This window comes from Pleurodeles waltl, chromosome 8 (genome assembly GCF_031143425.1).
Source record: "Pleurodeles waltl isolate 20211129_DDA chromosome 8, aPleWal1.hap1.20221129, whole genome shotgun sequence".
Classification (NCBI taxonomy): domain Eukaryota; kingdom Metazoa; phylum Chordata; class Amphibia; order Caudata; family Salamandridae; genus Pleurodeles; species Pleurodeles waltl.
Window position 1 is genome coordinate 832453285 of NC_090447.1, and position 14965 is coordinate 832468249.

The following is a 14965-nucleotide window of genomic DNA, read 5'->3' on the forward strand; positions in this document are numbered from 1 at the left end:
GATAACAACAGTATTACTAACTCGAATAGCTGTTGACAACTACCTGCACTACTTTGGAGGCAAGGGAGGGGGTGAATTGTTGGCCCCTCCCTTCCTTTGCTTCAGGGGAATGTAAACCCTTATACGTGCTTGAAAATTAGAAATGAAGCTACTATATATTAAAGTATCTGCTTGTTTCTGACAAGTGCCAGTACTCTCCAATTAAAAGTATTACAGCTCTTCTGAGAAGTGCAGGCATTCTTCCCTCAAAATGAAGTAGTGGTGGTACTCAGTACCCGACAGAACAGGCCCATTTAAAGCAGATTTTCCGTACCTGATCTATACTTGCACCGAAGACAAAACATTCGGAATTGATCAGCCGAATAGGTCTTTAAAAAATCCTATGGAGAAAGAGACAGGCAATTACCCTAGCATGAAATTGAATTCGAAGACAAGCAAAACAGCTTTTCGCAGAGAATCTTTAGATGACCTGGAATCGATGCACAATTTTCTTATTATTTCTTAACATAATTACCACTGACTTGTTCCTCAGCCACGTTATGGACAACTCAGATGTCAGAACGCATCCAATGCCAGTCATAAAAAGTAATGCAGAAGAATTGAATATATATGTTTCTCAAATCATGTTTTCTTCCATTATCTACTGGAGTACCTCCTCTCATCATAATATACTGCATCTAGGATGCATGCTGAAGTCTGCCAAATTATGGCACTAGATATTAACCTAACGTGGCAGGATAAAGCTTGCCATTGTTACACTATATCTTTGTGTTGATGGCAGAGAAATGGATAACACACGTTCCTCATAAAAGAGCAAATACCCAGTGCAAAATCTCTCCTCACTTACATAGGCGCTCCTTCGAACTACCCACGTCAGTACAGTCAAAACCAAAGAAGCCTTCATTGTTACAGAGACTTTGTACAATGTTTCTCCCTAACTAAGACAAAAAAGCTGAACTGCACACGTGCAAAAAGAGATCGGGTAGCATACATGTAGCAGTAACCTTAGGGGACTATGGGTTTGTGCTTCATGTTTTTTTTACCTTATGTCAACTCAATTGTGCCCAATATGAGCAAAAGGGCTGCTGGGAAACTAAGAGCTAATACTGAATCGTGACAGGGACAGAAAAGAAATAAAAAGCAGAGAAACCACCCACCTCCAAAATTAAGCCCTATATACTGAGTCACTCATTATACAAACAAAACAACAATTATTTATCCATTGAATATTTTTCTTTCTTTATTTTAGAATTCATAACCAATCATGATATATAACAATTATCACAAAATGATATAACAGAGAACCCCCCCCCCCCAACCTGACACCAAAATATATCACACTCACCAACAATAGGCATACCATTCATACCATACACACTCAAACCAATAAGGCTGTGCTATGCAATGCCACCACGACCTGTGATAGCATGAGTCAAAAGGAAAACATGTTATATCATGAAAGAATTTCAAAATCATATATCATCCTATAAAATGAAGGATTAACAGGTCACTACTCAACAGATATTACAACAGCGCAATGGTGGATGACATATAGAAGACCCTTGCTTGATTGAAGGAAAATGGATATTCATAGGTGGGCACACAACTTTCCCTTTGGGGTAGGATACACATTGTAAAGCTGAATTCTGCACCTGATTTAATTACGTATTTAGGAACGTATCTCTAACAAACCAGAAACACCATAAAATAATTTGTTTGGGATACTCAACGTTTCTGCCTTATGGGGTCGAAATTGAATGCTGAAATGGAAAAGAAAAAGAGTTTCTGGGCACAGTGCCCTGCATATATTTAGTCCACACACATCACCTTTTCTTCCTCTGCCACATCACTGGCCCTTAAACATTGGTGGGGGACAGACTAGAGACCCAATTTCCTAACAATAAATGGGTGGGCCTACTGGTTTATCATGACAGTCACAGGCCGGCCCACACGGGGGACCACTAAGGGGTCAGCAACAAATGCTTCCAGAGGGAGTAACTGTTGGACCTGGCTTTTTGACAGGGACATCCCCAAACATTTTGCCTCCTTCCTCCTATTTTTTCTGATCTGTTGTTGTTGGCTTTTGACCTCTGGGCACTTTACCACTGCTAACCAGTGCTAAAGTGCATATGCTCTCTGGGTAAATTGTACTACTGATTGGTTTATCCATGATTGACTATTTAATTTACTTGTAAGTCCCTGGTAGAGTGCACTACATGTGCCTAGGGCAGGTAGATTAAATGCTACTAGTGGGCCTGCAGCACTGGTTGTGCCACCCACCTCAGTAGCCCCTTAACCCTGTCTCAGGCCTGCCATTGCAAGGCCTGTGTGTGCAGTTTCACTGCCACTTCGACTTGGCATTTAAAAGTACTTGCCAAGCCTGGAACTCCCCTTTTACTACATATAAGTCATCCCTAATGTGTGCCCTAGGTAACCCCTAGAGCAGGGTGCTGTGTAGGTAAAAGGCAGGACATGTACCTGTGTAGTTATATGTCCTGGTAGTGTGAAACTCGTAAATTCGTTTTTACACTACTGTGAGGCCTGCTCCTTTCATAGGCTAACATTGGGGCTGCCCTCATACACTGTTGAAGTGGCAGCTGCTGATCTGAAAGGAGCAGGAAGGTCATATTTAGTATGGCCAGAATGGTAATACAAAATCCTGCTGACTGGTGAAGTCGGATTTAATATTACTATTCTAGAAATGCCACTTTTAGAAAGTGAGCATTTCTTTGCACTAAAATCTTGTTGTGCCCTTCAATCCACGTCTGGCTAGGTTTAGTTGACAGCTCCTTGTGCATTCACTCAGACACACCCCAAACACAGGGTACTCAGCCTCACTTGCATACATCTGCATTTTGAATGGGTCTTCCTGGGCTGGGAGGTTGGAGGGCCTGCCCTCACACAAAGGACTGCCACACCCCCTACTGGGACTCTGGCAGACAGGATTGAGCTGAAAGGGAACTTGGTGCATTTCTTAGAGACTCTTTGAAGTCACCCCCACTTCAAAGGCACAACTTAGTTTAAAACAGGGCCTCTGCCCTACCTCATCAGACACTTGCTGGAGAAGAAACCTGAACCAGAAACTACATCCTGCCAAGAAGAACTGCCTGCTCAAAGGACTCACCTGTCTGCTTCCTACAAAGGACTGCTGCCTTGCTGAACTCTTGTCTGGCTGTGAAAGTGCTCTCCAAGGGCTTGGATAGAGCTTGCCTCCTGTTCCTTGAAGTCTCAGGACCAAAAAGACTTCTCTCTTTTACTTGGACGCTCCGTGCGCCGAAAATTTCGACGCACAACTTGTTTCACGGCGAGAAAAACGCCGCACTCCGACGCTGATCGACGCAACGCTCTTGGGACGATCGAAGATCCGACACATGGCCTCGCAAGGACAACGCCGCCCGACCTCTAGAGGAGAAATCGACGCAACGCCTGCCGTGAGATCGTAATTTCAACGCGCAGCCCCGCAGATCGAAGTCTAGAGGAGAAATTGACGCGACGCCTGCTGTGAGATCGTAATTTCGACGCACAGCCCCGCAGACCGACGCGCAGCCGGAGAACAAGCAGGAAAATCCACGCACAGACCCGGGACATCTGGTAATCCCCGCGATCCACAGAAAGAGACTGTCCGCGTGCCGGAAAACGACGCCAACTTCCCCGTGTGGAAAATAACGACGCAAGTCCGTGTGTGCTGGGGAGAAATCGACGCACACACCCTTTTTCCACGCACCTCTTCCTCTGTGGCCCTCTGAGGAGATTTTCCACCAGAAACCAGGTACTTTGTGTTTGAAAGAGACTCTGTTTACTTTCTAAAGACTTAAGACGCTTTATATCACTTTTCATTGATATCTTTCCAAATTCATATTGCAACTTTGATCGTTTTGACCTGAAGATACCCAGATAAATATTATATATTTTTCTAAACACTGTGTGGTGTATTTTTGTGGTGTTATGCTATGGTGTTGTATGATTTATTGCACAAATGCTTTACACATTGCCTTCTAAGTTAAGCCTGACTGCTCGTGCCAAGCTACCGGGGGGTGAGCACAGGCTGATTTTGGATTGTGTGTGACTTACCCTGACTAGAGTGAGGGTTCTTGCTTGGACAGAGGGCAACCTGACTGCCAACCAAAAACCCAATTTCTAACATTGGTGGCAGCGGTGGGATAGGACTTGTGTTTCTGCAGTGACATACAGTAGCTAAGTATTTCCCTACCTACCCACAGTTGAAGGTCAACTTGATTTTTCATCTTTTTCGCTTTTGATTCTCTGATGTCCTCCTGGATATACTATTGATATTTTGGACTTTGGATTTTGGTTCTTGCCAGTAAGACTTTGTCAGCAATGAGATTGCTTACCTACTCATTCTTTGTGCCTACTGACCACCTCACTAAGGCTGACCTAAGGAAGCTTTGCAGAAAATGGGGCCTTCCTGTAGCAAGGAGATATACAAAGGCGGAGATGCTACATGCCTACATAGTGTGGGGGGAAGAAAGATGGGCAGAGAGAGAGGCAGCAAGAAACCAAATGACTAAGTATCCCTCAGATGAGGAGGAGGACTACTCACACGAGGAGGAAGACTACTCAGATGAGGAAAGAGAACTAGTGGGAGATGAAGGGCTCCTAGCTCTACAGCGGTGTATGGAAGATCTAGATGAGCAGCTTGAAAGGGCTGAGGCAGCAAGTCTCTTAGCCCTGGAAGAAGAAAAGATTGCAGCTCAAGAACTGAGCTGTAAAGAGCTGAAACTGGAGGCCGGAAGGGCTGAGTCCAGTTCAGATGGTGGCAGCAAAAATCTTGCATCTAGTACTGCTGAAGAAGGGCACAAGCCCAGAGATTTGGTGCCCAACTTGAAGAAGGGAGTTGACACACCCCAGGCAGTTCAAGGGTATGAGGTAGTTCCCGTTATGCACAGGGTCCCAGAGAAGGATTGGGGAACTGGCACAGGGAGTCATATTCCTACTGGGGGGAGGGACACTTTACTGACTCTAGCAGAGAGTGACAGAGAAAAGGGTTCCCCCCTGGTGGACGTCCTGGACATAGAGTGTAGAGACATCCCAGAAGAGTATGGGTTGAGTGTCAGGGACAGACAGATACTGTCTCACCAGTCTCAGGAGGGTGAAGTAGAGTGCTTTTCCAAGGTTGAGTTACTGGATGGTTGGGTGAAGGGTACTGTGGTTAATACATGTGAAGGGCAGAGTGATGTAATTGCTGGAGAGCATATGTCTGGTCCTTATTTTCCAGAGCTACGCCAACACCAGGTGGAGTGTGAGTTCTCTGACCCCAGGGAACTTACAATGGAGGCAGACTTCTGGGTGAGTACCAGAGAGTCTGAAGAGGCATTTGGCGGTGCTCCTGAAGGGAGTGGTCTAGGTGGTTCCCAACCGAGTGGGGTGGGAAAGGATTGTAGTGTCCCAGGTAGGTCCCAGGTCCTAGAGGGTTCCATGAGGGAACACCAGGAGGGAAGCCTAGCCTGTACCGTAGGGCCACCTTTTGAGGGAAGCCCCGCAGTGTCAGAAGAACTTGGGGGGGTGACTGTAGCCAGCATCCCAACAGTTCTGGTGTCTGGCAGTACCCCTCCTAGTGAGGGGGTGCCGAAGTCCAGACATAGGGTTGAGAGGGGGTTGCAGACCCCAGTGGAGGACCTTGAGAGTCAGGGGACAGCTCTGAGAGCAGAGCCCCCCAGGAATGACCCAGGTGAAACCGTTTCTGGTTTGGGGGAAACCCAGACTCTGCCGGATGGGCAGAGGTCGGGAGACCTGCGCCAACCAGACTCTTGTGTGGCCCTTGGGGATGGTGTGTCCCTTGTGGGGGGTGAGAGTGCCCCCCAGGAAGTCCTGGCATGCCAGGCAAAGATTCAACCTCAGGGTGGTGACTCTGGGTTGGATACCCAGGTTCAGAGGTTAAACTCTGACCTGGTGGGAGGTAGGTGTGCCTCCCAAGAAGTCCTGCTGTGCCAGGCAATTGTCCAACCTCAGGGTGTTGACTCTGGGTTGGATGACCAGGTTCAGAGGTTAAACTCTGACCTGGTGGGGGGTAGGTGTGCCCCCCAGAAAGTCCTGGCGTGCCAGGCAATTGCCCAACCTCAGGGTGGTGACCCTGGGTTGGGGAACCAGGCTCAGAGGTTAAACTCTGACCTGGTGGGAGGTAGGTGTGCCTCCCAGAAAGTCCTGGTGCGCCAGGCAATTGTTCAACTTCAGGGTGGTGACTCTGAGTTGAATGGCCCAGTTCAGAGGTTAAACTCTGACCTGGTGGAGGGTCAGTGTGCCCTCCAGGAAGTCCTGGCGTGCCAGGCAATTGTTCTACTTCAGGGTGGTGACTCTGAGTTGAATGGTCAGGTGCAGAGGTTAAACTCTGACCTGGTGGGGGGTAGGTGTGCCTCCCAGAAAGTCCTGGTTTGCCAGGCAGGGATCCAGTCTGAGGGTACAGACCCTGGGCTGGAAGACCAGGTTCAGGGTGTCCCCCCGGACCTGGAGGGAGGGGCTACTGATAACAGTGCCCCTACCATGTTGTCTTCTGAGGAGGCCACTCCTAGTTGGAGGGTGCTGGACCCCAGAAGGGAGGGCAGGGGGGGGGGAGCCTCACCCCGGGCCCTAGTCCAACCTGAAGGTACCAGGTTGGAGGCCAGTTGCAGGTTAACAGCCCTGCACTGGTGGAGGAATGGTACAGGGCGACTTCTGTAAGCAACCTGACCATGTTGGACTCTGGGGGTACCGCTCCAGGAGGGAGGGTACAGAGCCCCAGAGGGGAGGACCAGGTTCAGGCTGTCATCCCTGACCTGGTGGAAGGGAGAGTGGTTAAAGGGTGCCCAGCACCTGGGGCTACCGCCCCCCACTCTCCACAGCCACAGTGGTTGGAGAGCTTTGAGAGGCCTGGGGCCTGGCTCTCATCCCTGACAGCTGTCAGTAATCCCTGTGGCTTGCTGTCCGGGTGGACACAGTTATCCCTGGGGAGGGGACAAGTGTCACACCCCGGGGGTAGAGTGGGCAACACCACTGTGTTGGTCATGGTGGTACTATCCGGCTCCTGGGATACATCTGTGAGCAAAGTAAGGTTAGGTGCTGCACAGATGGGATCCGCAGGTAAGGAGAAAGGTTCCCCATGGGTTGGCTTAGTGGACCCTGAGAGTATGGACAGAGTGATCCAATTGGAGTCAGGAAGGCGAAGAACTGGAGCATGCCCCTGCTGTTGTGGGCCTGGGTCCTTGTTCTGTCGCCTCAAACAGGGAAGTACATCAGGATAGTGATTGTTCTCCCCTGGCTTTAGGCTGGTAGGGGGTCATGTTGGACCTGGCTTTTTGACAGGGACATCCCCAAACTTTTTGCCTCCTTCCTCCTATTTTTTCTGACCGGTTGTTGTTGGCTTTTGACCTCTGGGCACTTTACCACTGCTAACCAGTGCTAAAGTGCATATGCTCTCTGGGTAAATTGTACTACTGATTGGTTTATCCATGATTGACTATTTAATTTACTTGTAAGTCCCTGGTAGAGTGCACTACATGTGCCTAGGGCAGGTAGATTAAATGCTACTAGTGGGCCTGCAGCACTGGTTGTGCCACCCACCTCAGTAGCCCCTTAACCCTGTCTCAGGCCTGCCATTGCAAGGCCTGTGTGTGCAGTTTCACTGCCACTTCGACTTGGCATTTAAAAGTACTTGCCAAGCCTAGAACTCCCCTTTTACTACATATAAGTCATCCCTAATGTGTGCCCTATGTAACCCCTAGAGCAGGGTGCTGTGTAGGTAAAAGGCAGGACATGTACCTGTGTAGTTATATGTCCTGGTAGTGTGAAACTCCTAAATTCGTTTTTACACTACTGTGAGGCCTGCTCCTTTCATAGGCTAACATTGGGGCTGCCCTCATACACTGTTGAAGTGGCAGCTGCTGATCTGAAAGGAGCAGGAAGGTCATATTTAGTATGGCCAGAATGGTAATACAAAATCCTGCTGACTGGTGAAGTCGGATTTAATATTACTATTCTAGAAATGCCACTTTTAGAAAGTGAGCATTTCTTTGCACTAAAATCTTGTTGTGCCCTTCAATCCACGTCTGGCTAGGTTTAGTTGACAGCTCCTTGTGCATTCACTCAGACACACCCCAAACACAGGGTACTCAGCCTCACTTGCATACATCTGCATTTTGAATGGGTCTTCCTGGGCTGGGAGGGTGGAGGGCCTGCCCTCACACAAAGGACTGCCACACCCCCTACTGGGACTCTGGCAGACAGGACTGAGCTGAAAGGGAACTTGGTGCATTTCTTAGAGACTCTTTGAAGTCACCCCCACTTCAAAGGCACAACTTAGTATAAAACAGGGCCTCTGCCCTACCTCATCAGACACTTGCTGGAGAAGAAACCTGAACCAGAAACTACATCCTGCCAAGAAGAACTGCCTGGCTGCTCAAAGGACTCACCTGTCTGCTTTCTACAAAGGACTGCTGCCTTGCTGTTGCCCTGCTGCCTTGCTGAACTCTTGTCTGGCTGTGAAAGTGCTCTCCAAGGGCTTGGATAGAGCTTGCCTCCTGTTCCTTGAAGTCTCAGGACCAAAAAGACTTCTCTCTTTTAATTGGACGCTCCGTGCGGCGAAAATTTCGACGCACAACATGTTTCGCGGCGAGAAAAACGCCGCACTCCGACGCTGATCGACGCAACGCTCTTGGGACGATCGAAGTTCCGACGCACGGCCTCGCAAGGACAACGCCGCCCGACCTCTAGAGGAGAAATCGACGCGACGCCTGCTGTGAGATCGTAATTTCAACGCGCAGGCCCGCAGATCGAAGTCTAGAGGAGAAATCGACGCGACGCCTGCCGTGAGATCGTAATTTCGACACACAGCCCCGCAGACCGACGCGCAGCCGAAGAACAAGCAGGAAAATCCACGCACAGACCCGGGACATCTGGTAATCCCCGCGATCCACAGAAAGAGACTGTCCGCGTGCCGGAAAACGACGCCGACTTCCCCGCGTGGAAAATAACGACGCAAGTCCGTGTGTGCTGGGGAGAAATCGACGCACACACCCTTTTTCCACGCACCTCTTCCTTTGTGGCCCTCTGAGGAGATTTTCCACCAGAAACCAGGTACTTTGTGTTTGAAAGAGACTCTGTTTACTTTCTAAAGACTTAAGACGCTTTATATCACTTTTCAGTGATATCTTTACAAATTCATATTGCAACTTTGATCGTTTTGACCTGAAGATACCCAGATAAATATTATATATTTTTCTAAACACTGTGTGGTGTATTTTTGTGGTGTTATGCTATGGTGTTGTATGATTTATTGCACAAATGCTTTACACATTGCCTTCTAAGTTAAGCCTGACTGCTCGTGCCAAGCTACGGGGGGGTGAGCACAGGCTGATTTTGGATTGTGTGTGACTTACCCTGACTAGAGTGAGGGTTCTTGCTTGGACAGAGGGCAACCTGACTGCCAACCAAAAACCCCATTTCTAACAGTAACCAATGCCTCTGGGAGGCTTAAGGCCGTGAATTCTGGGTACACTGATTAGTCGGCATGCTTTGAACTGGCAAATCGGGCGGTCAGGCAGCAGGCTTCGCAGTGCAAAAGAGGTGTGGAGGGGGCACCCCTGACATTGCGACCGCCAATATCTGACTCACTGCCTTCCTTGGCGATGTGGAGGAGCTGCCGGGGAAGAGGACTCGCTGCCTTGATTCTCCATTTTTCATTGTGGGAGCATTTTGGAGCACACACCCCCAACCACCAGAAATGTGCTGAGACATCACCTCTGTACCCATTGGGACGCTGCTGCTGCCCCCATATCGGGCATCATGGGTCTGGGGAGAGTCAGCAGGGCCCCTCCCTCCTCCTCCTATGTCACAAGAGGCAGGAACAGGAGTTTGCTTAAAAGGGCAATACCCTTTGTCCCCACCAGCTCCTACAGCATTCGGAAGCACACCAGCTCCTTCAATCAGGATTATTACGGACAATCAGGAACCCTCAGGGACGGGCAAGCACGCTGAGGTAGAGTCAGGGAAGTCAAGTTCTAAGGATACCCCGACCCACGCCCTAGGGGACCAATAGGGCACTGAGCAGTCAAACAGTGCGAAAGATAGACGGGTGGCACAGGGGATCACCCCCTCAAGGGATATGACCCCACAAAGGCATGACTTGGGGGCGAGACAGGGGCTCGGAACAGGGAAACTAGCGAGTGAATACATACAACCATCCCCAGGCGAACCACCCATAAGAGCCAGGGAAACAGGCCTTGCTAGCCTGATCCCTTTAGAGGTTAAAGAAAGGATGCGGAGTAGGAAATTCATTGATATTTTTTCCCTCCTAGAGGTGCGGCAGGCAGCGTTAGCCCTAACCACGCACAACAAAAGGGACGAAGATAGGAGAGAAAAGTGCTGGCACAGGGTAGAGAGGTCTATTGAAAATTGACTCCACGCTTTCCTAGAGTGCAGCAGGGATATTCCTTCATGAACAAATGTTGCACGCGGCTCAGCTAAAATACCAGGGTGGGGCGTGACTGAGATACGATGAGGGGTTTCAGGAGAAGGTGCAAACATGGCCTAGGATTCAGTGTATCTGCAGGATGTAAAATGTTTCACAAATCACATGGTGGCAGCTAGACAGGTTTTAGGGGCACTGCAACATAATTTTTGTCCCTCCATTGGGGGAAAAGGCAAACAGGATAGGTACACCCAGGGCGGCAGGGCAAGGCACCAGCAAGGGGGAAAATTAGGCAAGCCACCTCCACAACCTTCTGATAATATGATAAATACAAATGTAAATGGGGGCAAGCTGCATACTTAAGCATAAGTGCAGCATCTGCGGAAGGTCCCACCCAGCAGCCGACTGTAGGTTAGAGGACCTGGTGAGGACAAGGAAAGTGGCAGCAGTAAGCAGGTCATAAGGGTGTGGGACTTGGGGGGCGGCCCCAGGGGCCACCGCAATTCTTCCCACTGCCATACAAATAGCCTGGTTGCTGCACCTACTCCCTGACTATTCGGGAAGAAAATAGAGGCACCTACTGGCGGAAGGGTTCACTTTTGGTTTCCCCATCCCTTACAAGGGCCCCTAGGGCCATTGCATGTCCAAAAACCTGAAATCAGTTGCAGAAAATATGGAGGTAGCAAGGCAGAAAGTAGTGAAGGAAGTGTCCCTGGGGAGAGTAACAGGCCGGTTCACAGCCCCCACCCCACTTGGATCACTTTGTGGTTTCCGCAATAGGGGTGGTCCCAAAAAAGCAAAAGGGAAAATTTAGGCTAATCCACCACTTGTCCTATCCAGCGGGTAGTTCAGTAAACAATGGCCTGGACCCCAGCAGTTGCTCCGTGTCTTATGCCACGGTGGACGATGTGGATTGGATTAAAGCACTTGGGAAGGGAGCCTGGCTGGCGAAGACTGATATTGAATCTGTTTTTCTCCTCATTCCAGTTCACCCAGATAGCTACAACCTCTTGGGTTTTCATTTTGATGATCACCTCTATTATGACAAATGCCTACCAATGCAATGCGCCGTATCCCGCGTCTATTGTGAAGCATTCATCTCCCTCCTTGAATGGAAACTTGAGGAGATGTCCAAGGGAGAAAGTACTCATTGTGTGGACGACTTCCTCTTTGTGGGTACAGCAGACACCAACAAGTGTGAAGCACTACTGCAGGAGTTTGAGACTTCAGAGGATGAGCTGAAGATGCTGCTGGTGGGGGGACAAAATGGAAGTCCCGCCGTATGCCTTTGCTTCCTCGGCATTGAGCCGGACACCATGGAGGGAGTATGCAGGCTGCCCCAGGTCAAGGTAGTGGATTTAAGGTAGGACATTGAGGCCATGCTTACTAAGAAGGCAGCACTGCGCGAGATCCAACAGCTCTTGGGCATGCTCAATATCATAAACAAAGTGATTCCCACGGGCAGGCCTTTCACCAGACGCTTGGCCTGGTTGACCAAGGACCTCTATGAAAAGCACCACAGGGTGCGCCTTACGCAAGGGGTCAGGGAGGACCTGGAGCAGTGGTTGACTCTCCTGGGCAGCTTCAACAGGACACTGATATGGATGGAACCCTGGGTATCTGCCAGACAGCTCAAGTTATTCGTGGATGCAGCTGGAGCCCAGGGCTTTGGAGCAGTCCTGGGAACAGCTTGGACGGCGGCCCAATGGCTGTTTGCATGGCACACGGGGAGGGGGGTCACCAGGAGCAACACAGTATTGGAGCTCTTCCCCATAGTTGTGGCCTTCACCATGTGGAGAGACAGACTTGAAAAGAAGCAGATTACGCTTTGGTCCGACAACCATGCAGTTGTACAGGCACTAAATCTTGGGACAGCTCAATGTCTCATAGTGGTACGCCTCCTCTGCCATCTAATGGGTTGTCAACTAAAGGCGAACACTGCAATTAGAGCCAGACATATTCCTGGTTGTGGCAACTTCATAGCTGACGCGCTGTCTCATTTTCAATGGTAGAGGTTCAAGGAGCTGACCTATTGCGTAGAGCAATGTATGACACCAATACCAGGACAGCTGTGGGGGCTTCTGGATCGCCCCTGATGATGTTGATGGACAACGCACTGGCACCCAAGACGGCAGCGAGATACAGTAATTGCTGGAAGACTTTTTAGGAGGCCACTAGTGTGACGGGAGAGGTGCTGCCACTTCAGCGGAGGTGCATACATTCATTCACTGGGCCTTCATGAGAGGCAAGAGCAGGTTATGGGCGCAGGCTCACCTCAGCACAATCACTTATTACACAAAACTGTCCTCTGGAGCGGACCCTACTAACTCCTTTTACTGGAGGGCAGCCATAAAGCGATGGGCCAGGCTGCAACCCAAGCAGCGGGACCAAGGCCTACCCACGGATTTCACAATGTTAGGGAAACTACTGGCAGCACTGACTCACATTTGCCGGACAGACTACGAAAACATGTTGTTTAAACCAGCCTTCACAATGGCGTTCTCTGGGGCCTATCTGCTCAGTGAGCTTGTGGTCCCCCTCCAAGTTACACCGCGGCATAGCATGCCTACAGGGGAAGGATGCCCTTATGGAGGACCTTCATATGATAATCCACTTGCGCAGGTCCAAGACGGACCAGGAAGAGAAGGGGGAAGTACTCCCACCTTCATTGCCTAGATGAAGGCACACTGCCCTGTATGCTGCATGCGGGACTACATGAAGCACGGCATCCAAAAAAGCCTGCCACTTCAACACAAGGAGGGGTCTTGCCTCAGCCGTTTCCAATTTACAGCTGTAATGAAAATGACCACTGTCAAAGCAGGGCTCCCCCTGAGAGGTTTGCATTGCATTCTTTCCACATCAGTGCAGCCACAATAGTGGCTGCAAGGAGGCTCTGTGCAGAGCAGATAAAACATGTCAGCAACTGGGCATCAGGGGCATGTGGAAGGAAAATACGACCAGCAGGATCCTAAGTCCTAATAACCTTCCCCTTTTTAATTCTCCTTTCCATAACAGGCCCCACCAGCAAAAAACGCAATTTGTGGATCATAGGCCACTCCTATGTCTCGCGAACGTGTGTGGCGGCGCAGAAGAAATACAATGGCCTGGGATTGCGAGGCGCAGCAGTCTCATGGTTCGGATGGCCGTGGATGAGGTGGGTTCAACTTCTCCCCTCCCTGCAGAAAGTCCTGCAGCAACTGGGTAGCCCAGATGCATTGGTAATCCATCCGGAGGGAAATGACCTCACTTGCCTTGCAGAAGGGACCTGTAGGGAGCAATGGTGTGAGGTCTCACTGTGGTAGCGAGCCTGCTGCACCTTGCAGGCATCATGTGCTCTGAGATAATAGCAAGACCGGAGTGGAGTGGGCCAACCACCATGGGGTAGTAAAGTGATCCTGGAGAAACTCAACATTTCCATGAACAGGGTCTGTAGGGCCAACTCTTGGGGTTTCGTTAGGCAGGGGTTCAGTAACATGAGCGTATCGGAGTTCTATGAATCGCATGGCGTCCACCTGACTGGGGTGGCCATGGACATGTTCCTATTAAACATAGTTGGGGTTTTGAAGCAGCTAGGCTTCCAGTAATATAGGAGGAGAAAGGGGTGGGGGGCTGCCTGTAGTCGGGTAACCGCATGCAGCGGGAGGGAGAGAGTTCAGCCAGATGGACAGCACATTAGTCTAAAAGAGCAAAAGCGTCTCCAAAAGTGTCCCTGGGATGCCTTATGGCAGGGATACAATGCAGCAGACAAAGGCCAACCAGGGTTAGCAGCAGGCACACACGGCCCGGGCAAGGCCCTTTAGGTACTCCCCAGGTATTTCCTCAGCAAGGTAGGTCCCCCTCTACCCATCCGGGTGTCACTTATTATTATTTCTATTTAATTGTTATTATCTATCAAACGCTTACTAAGCATGTATAGCAGATCCCTGCTTCGCCCTGATGAATGCCCGAGACCTTCCATAGCTCAATTTTGAGGGCAGAAACATGTCGGCTTCTTCCTTTTAGATAGGAGACCCAGTGAGTCATCACTCTCACTTTGGTGTCCCAGTTTTCTTTTTAATCACATCAAACAGAACCTCCTATTAAAATACTTACATAGGTATCTGTTTAGGTGTTTTTATTTCTTAGTCTAGCTGGATCCCTTTTCCAGACCCAGAATTGATTTACGCACTCCCTCCTGTTCCTTTAACAGTGAGGTTGAGTCCGCCCAGGTGGCATTGTCCTGCCTGGGAGGGACTAGGTGGTCATATGATGAAGCATGACACCATAGAGTGTGTGAGACCACCTAGTCCGTAAAGGAAATTCCCCTTCCATTCCATACACCTTGGTCTACCATTGGCTCGCCTCTAGTTGAGGCTCACGAGGGGCATAGTGCTACAAATGATACACTACTGACCTGCCCCCGTTACAAGAACCCTGTACTCCCAATTGTGTTTTTGTGTTGGTTTTTGGGAGTTGAGTACGGTTGAGTTCTCCATTAACCCTCCACTCCCACAATTGCTCTCTCTGTGTGTTGTGATAATAGAGCAGCCCTTCGGCTGCGAGAGCCCCCCCCTCCCCTGGTTTTCT

At 49.7% G+C, this 14965-nt stretch overlaps 1 protein-coding gene across 5 annotated transcripts in view; it reads right to left on the minus strand.

Annotated features, from left to right (window-relative positions):
* CARS2 (cysteinyl-tRNA synthetase 2, mitochondrial) overlaps positions 1-14965 on the minus strand; it is a 387142-nt gene that overhangs the window by 86876 nt on the left and 285301 nt on the right. For all 5 annotated transcript variants that reach the window (XM_069205121.1, XM_069205122.1, XM_069205123.1 and 2 more), the window contains one exon: positions 314-380. In XM_069205121.1, coding sequence (XP_069061222.1) covers positions 314-380 — 67 coding nt within the window. The remainder of the gene's footprint in view (positions 1-313; positions 381-14965) is intronic.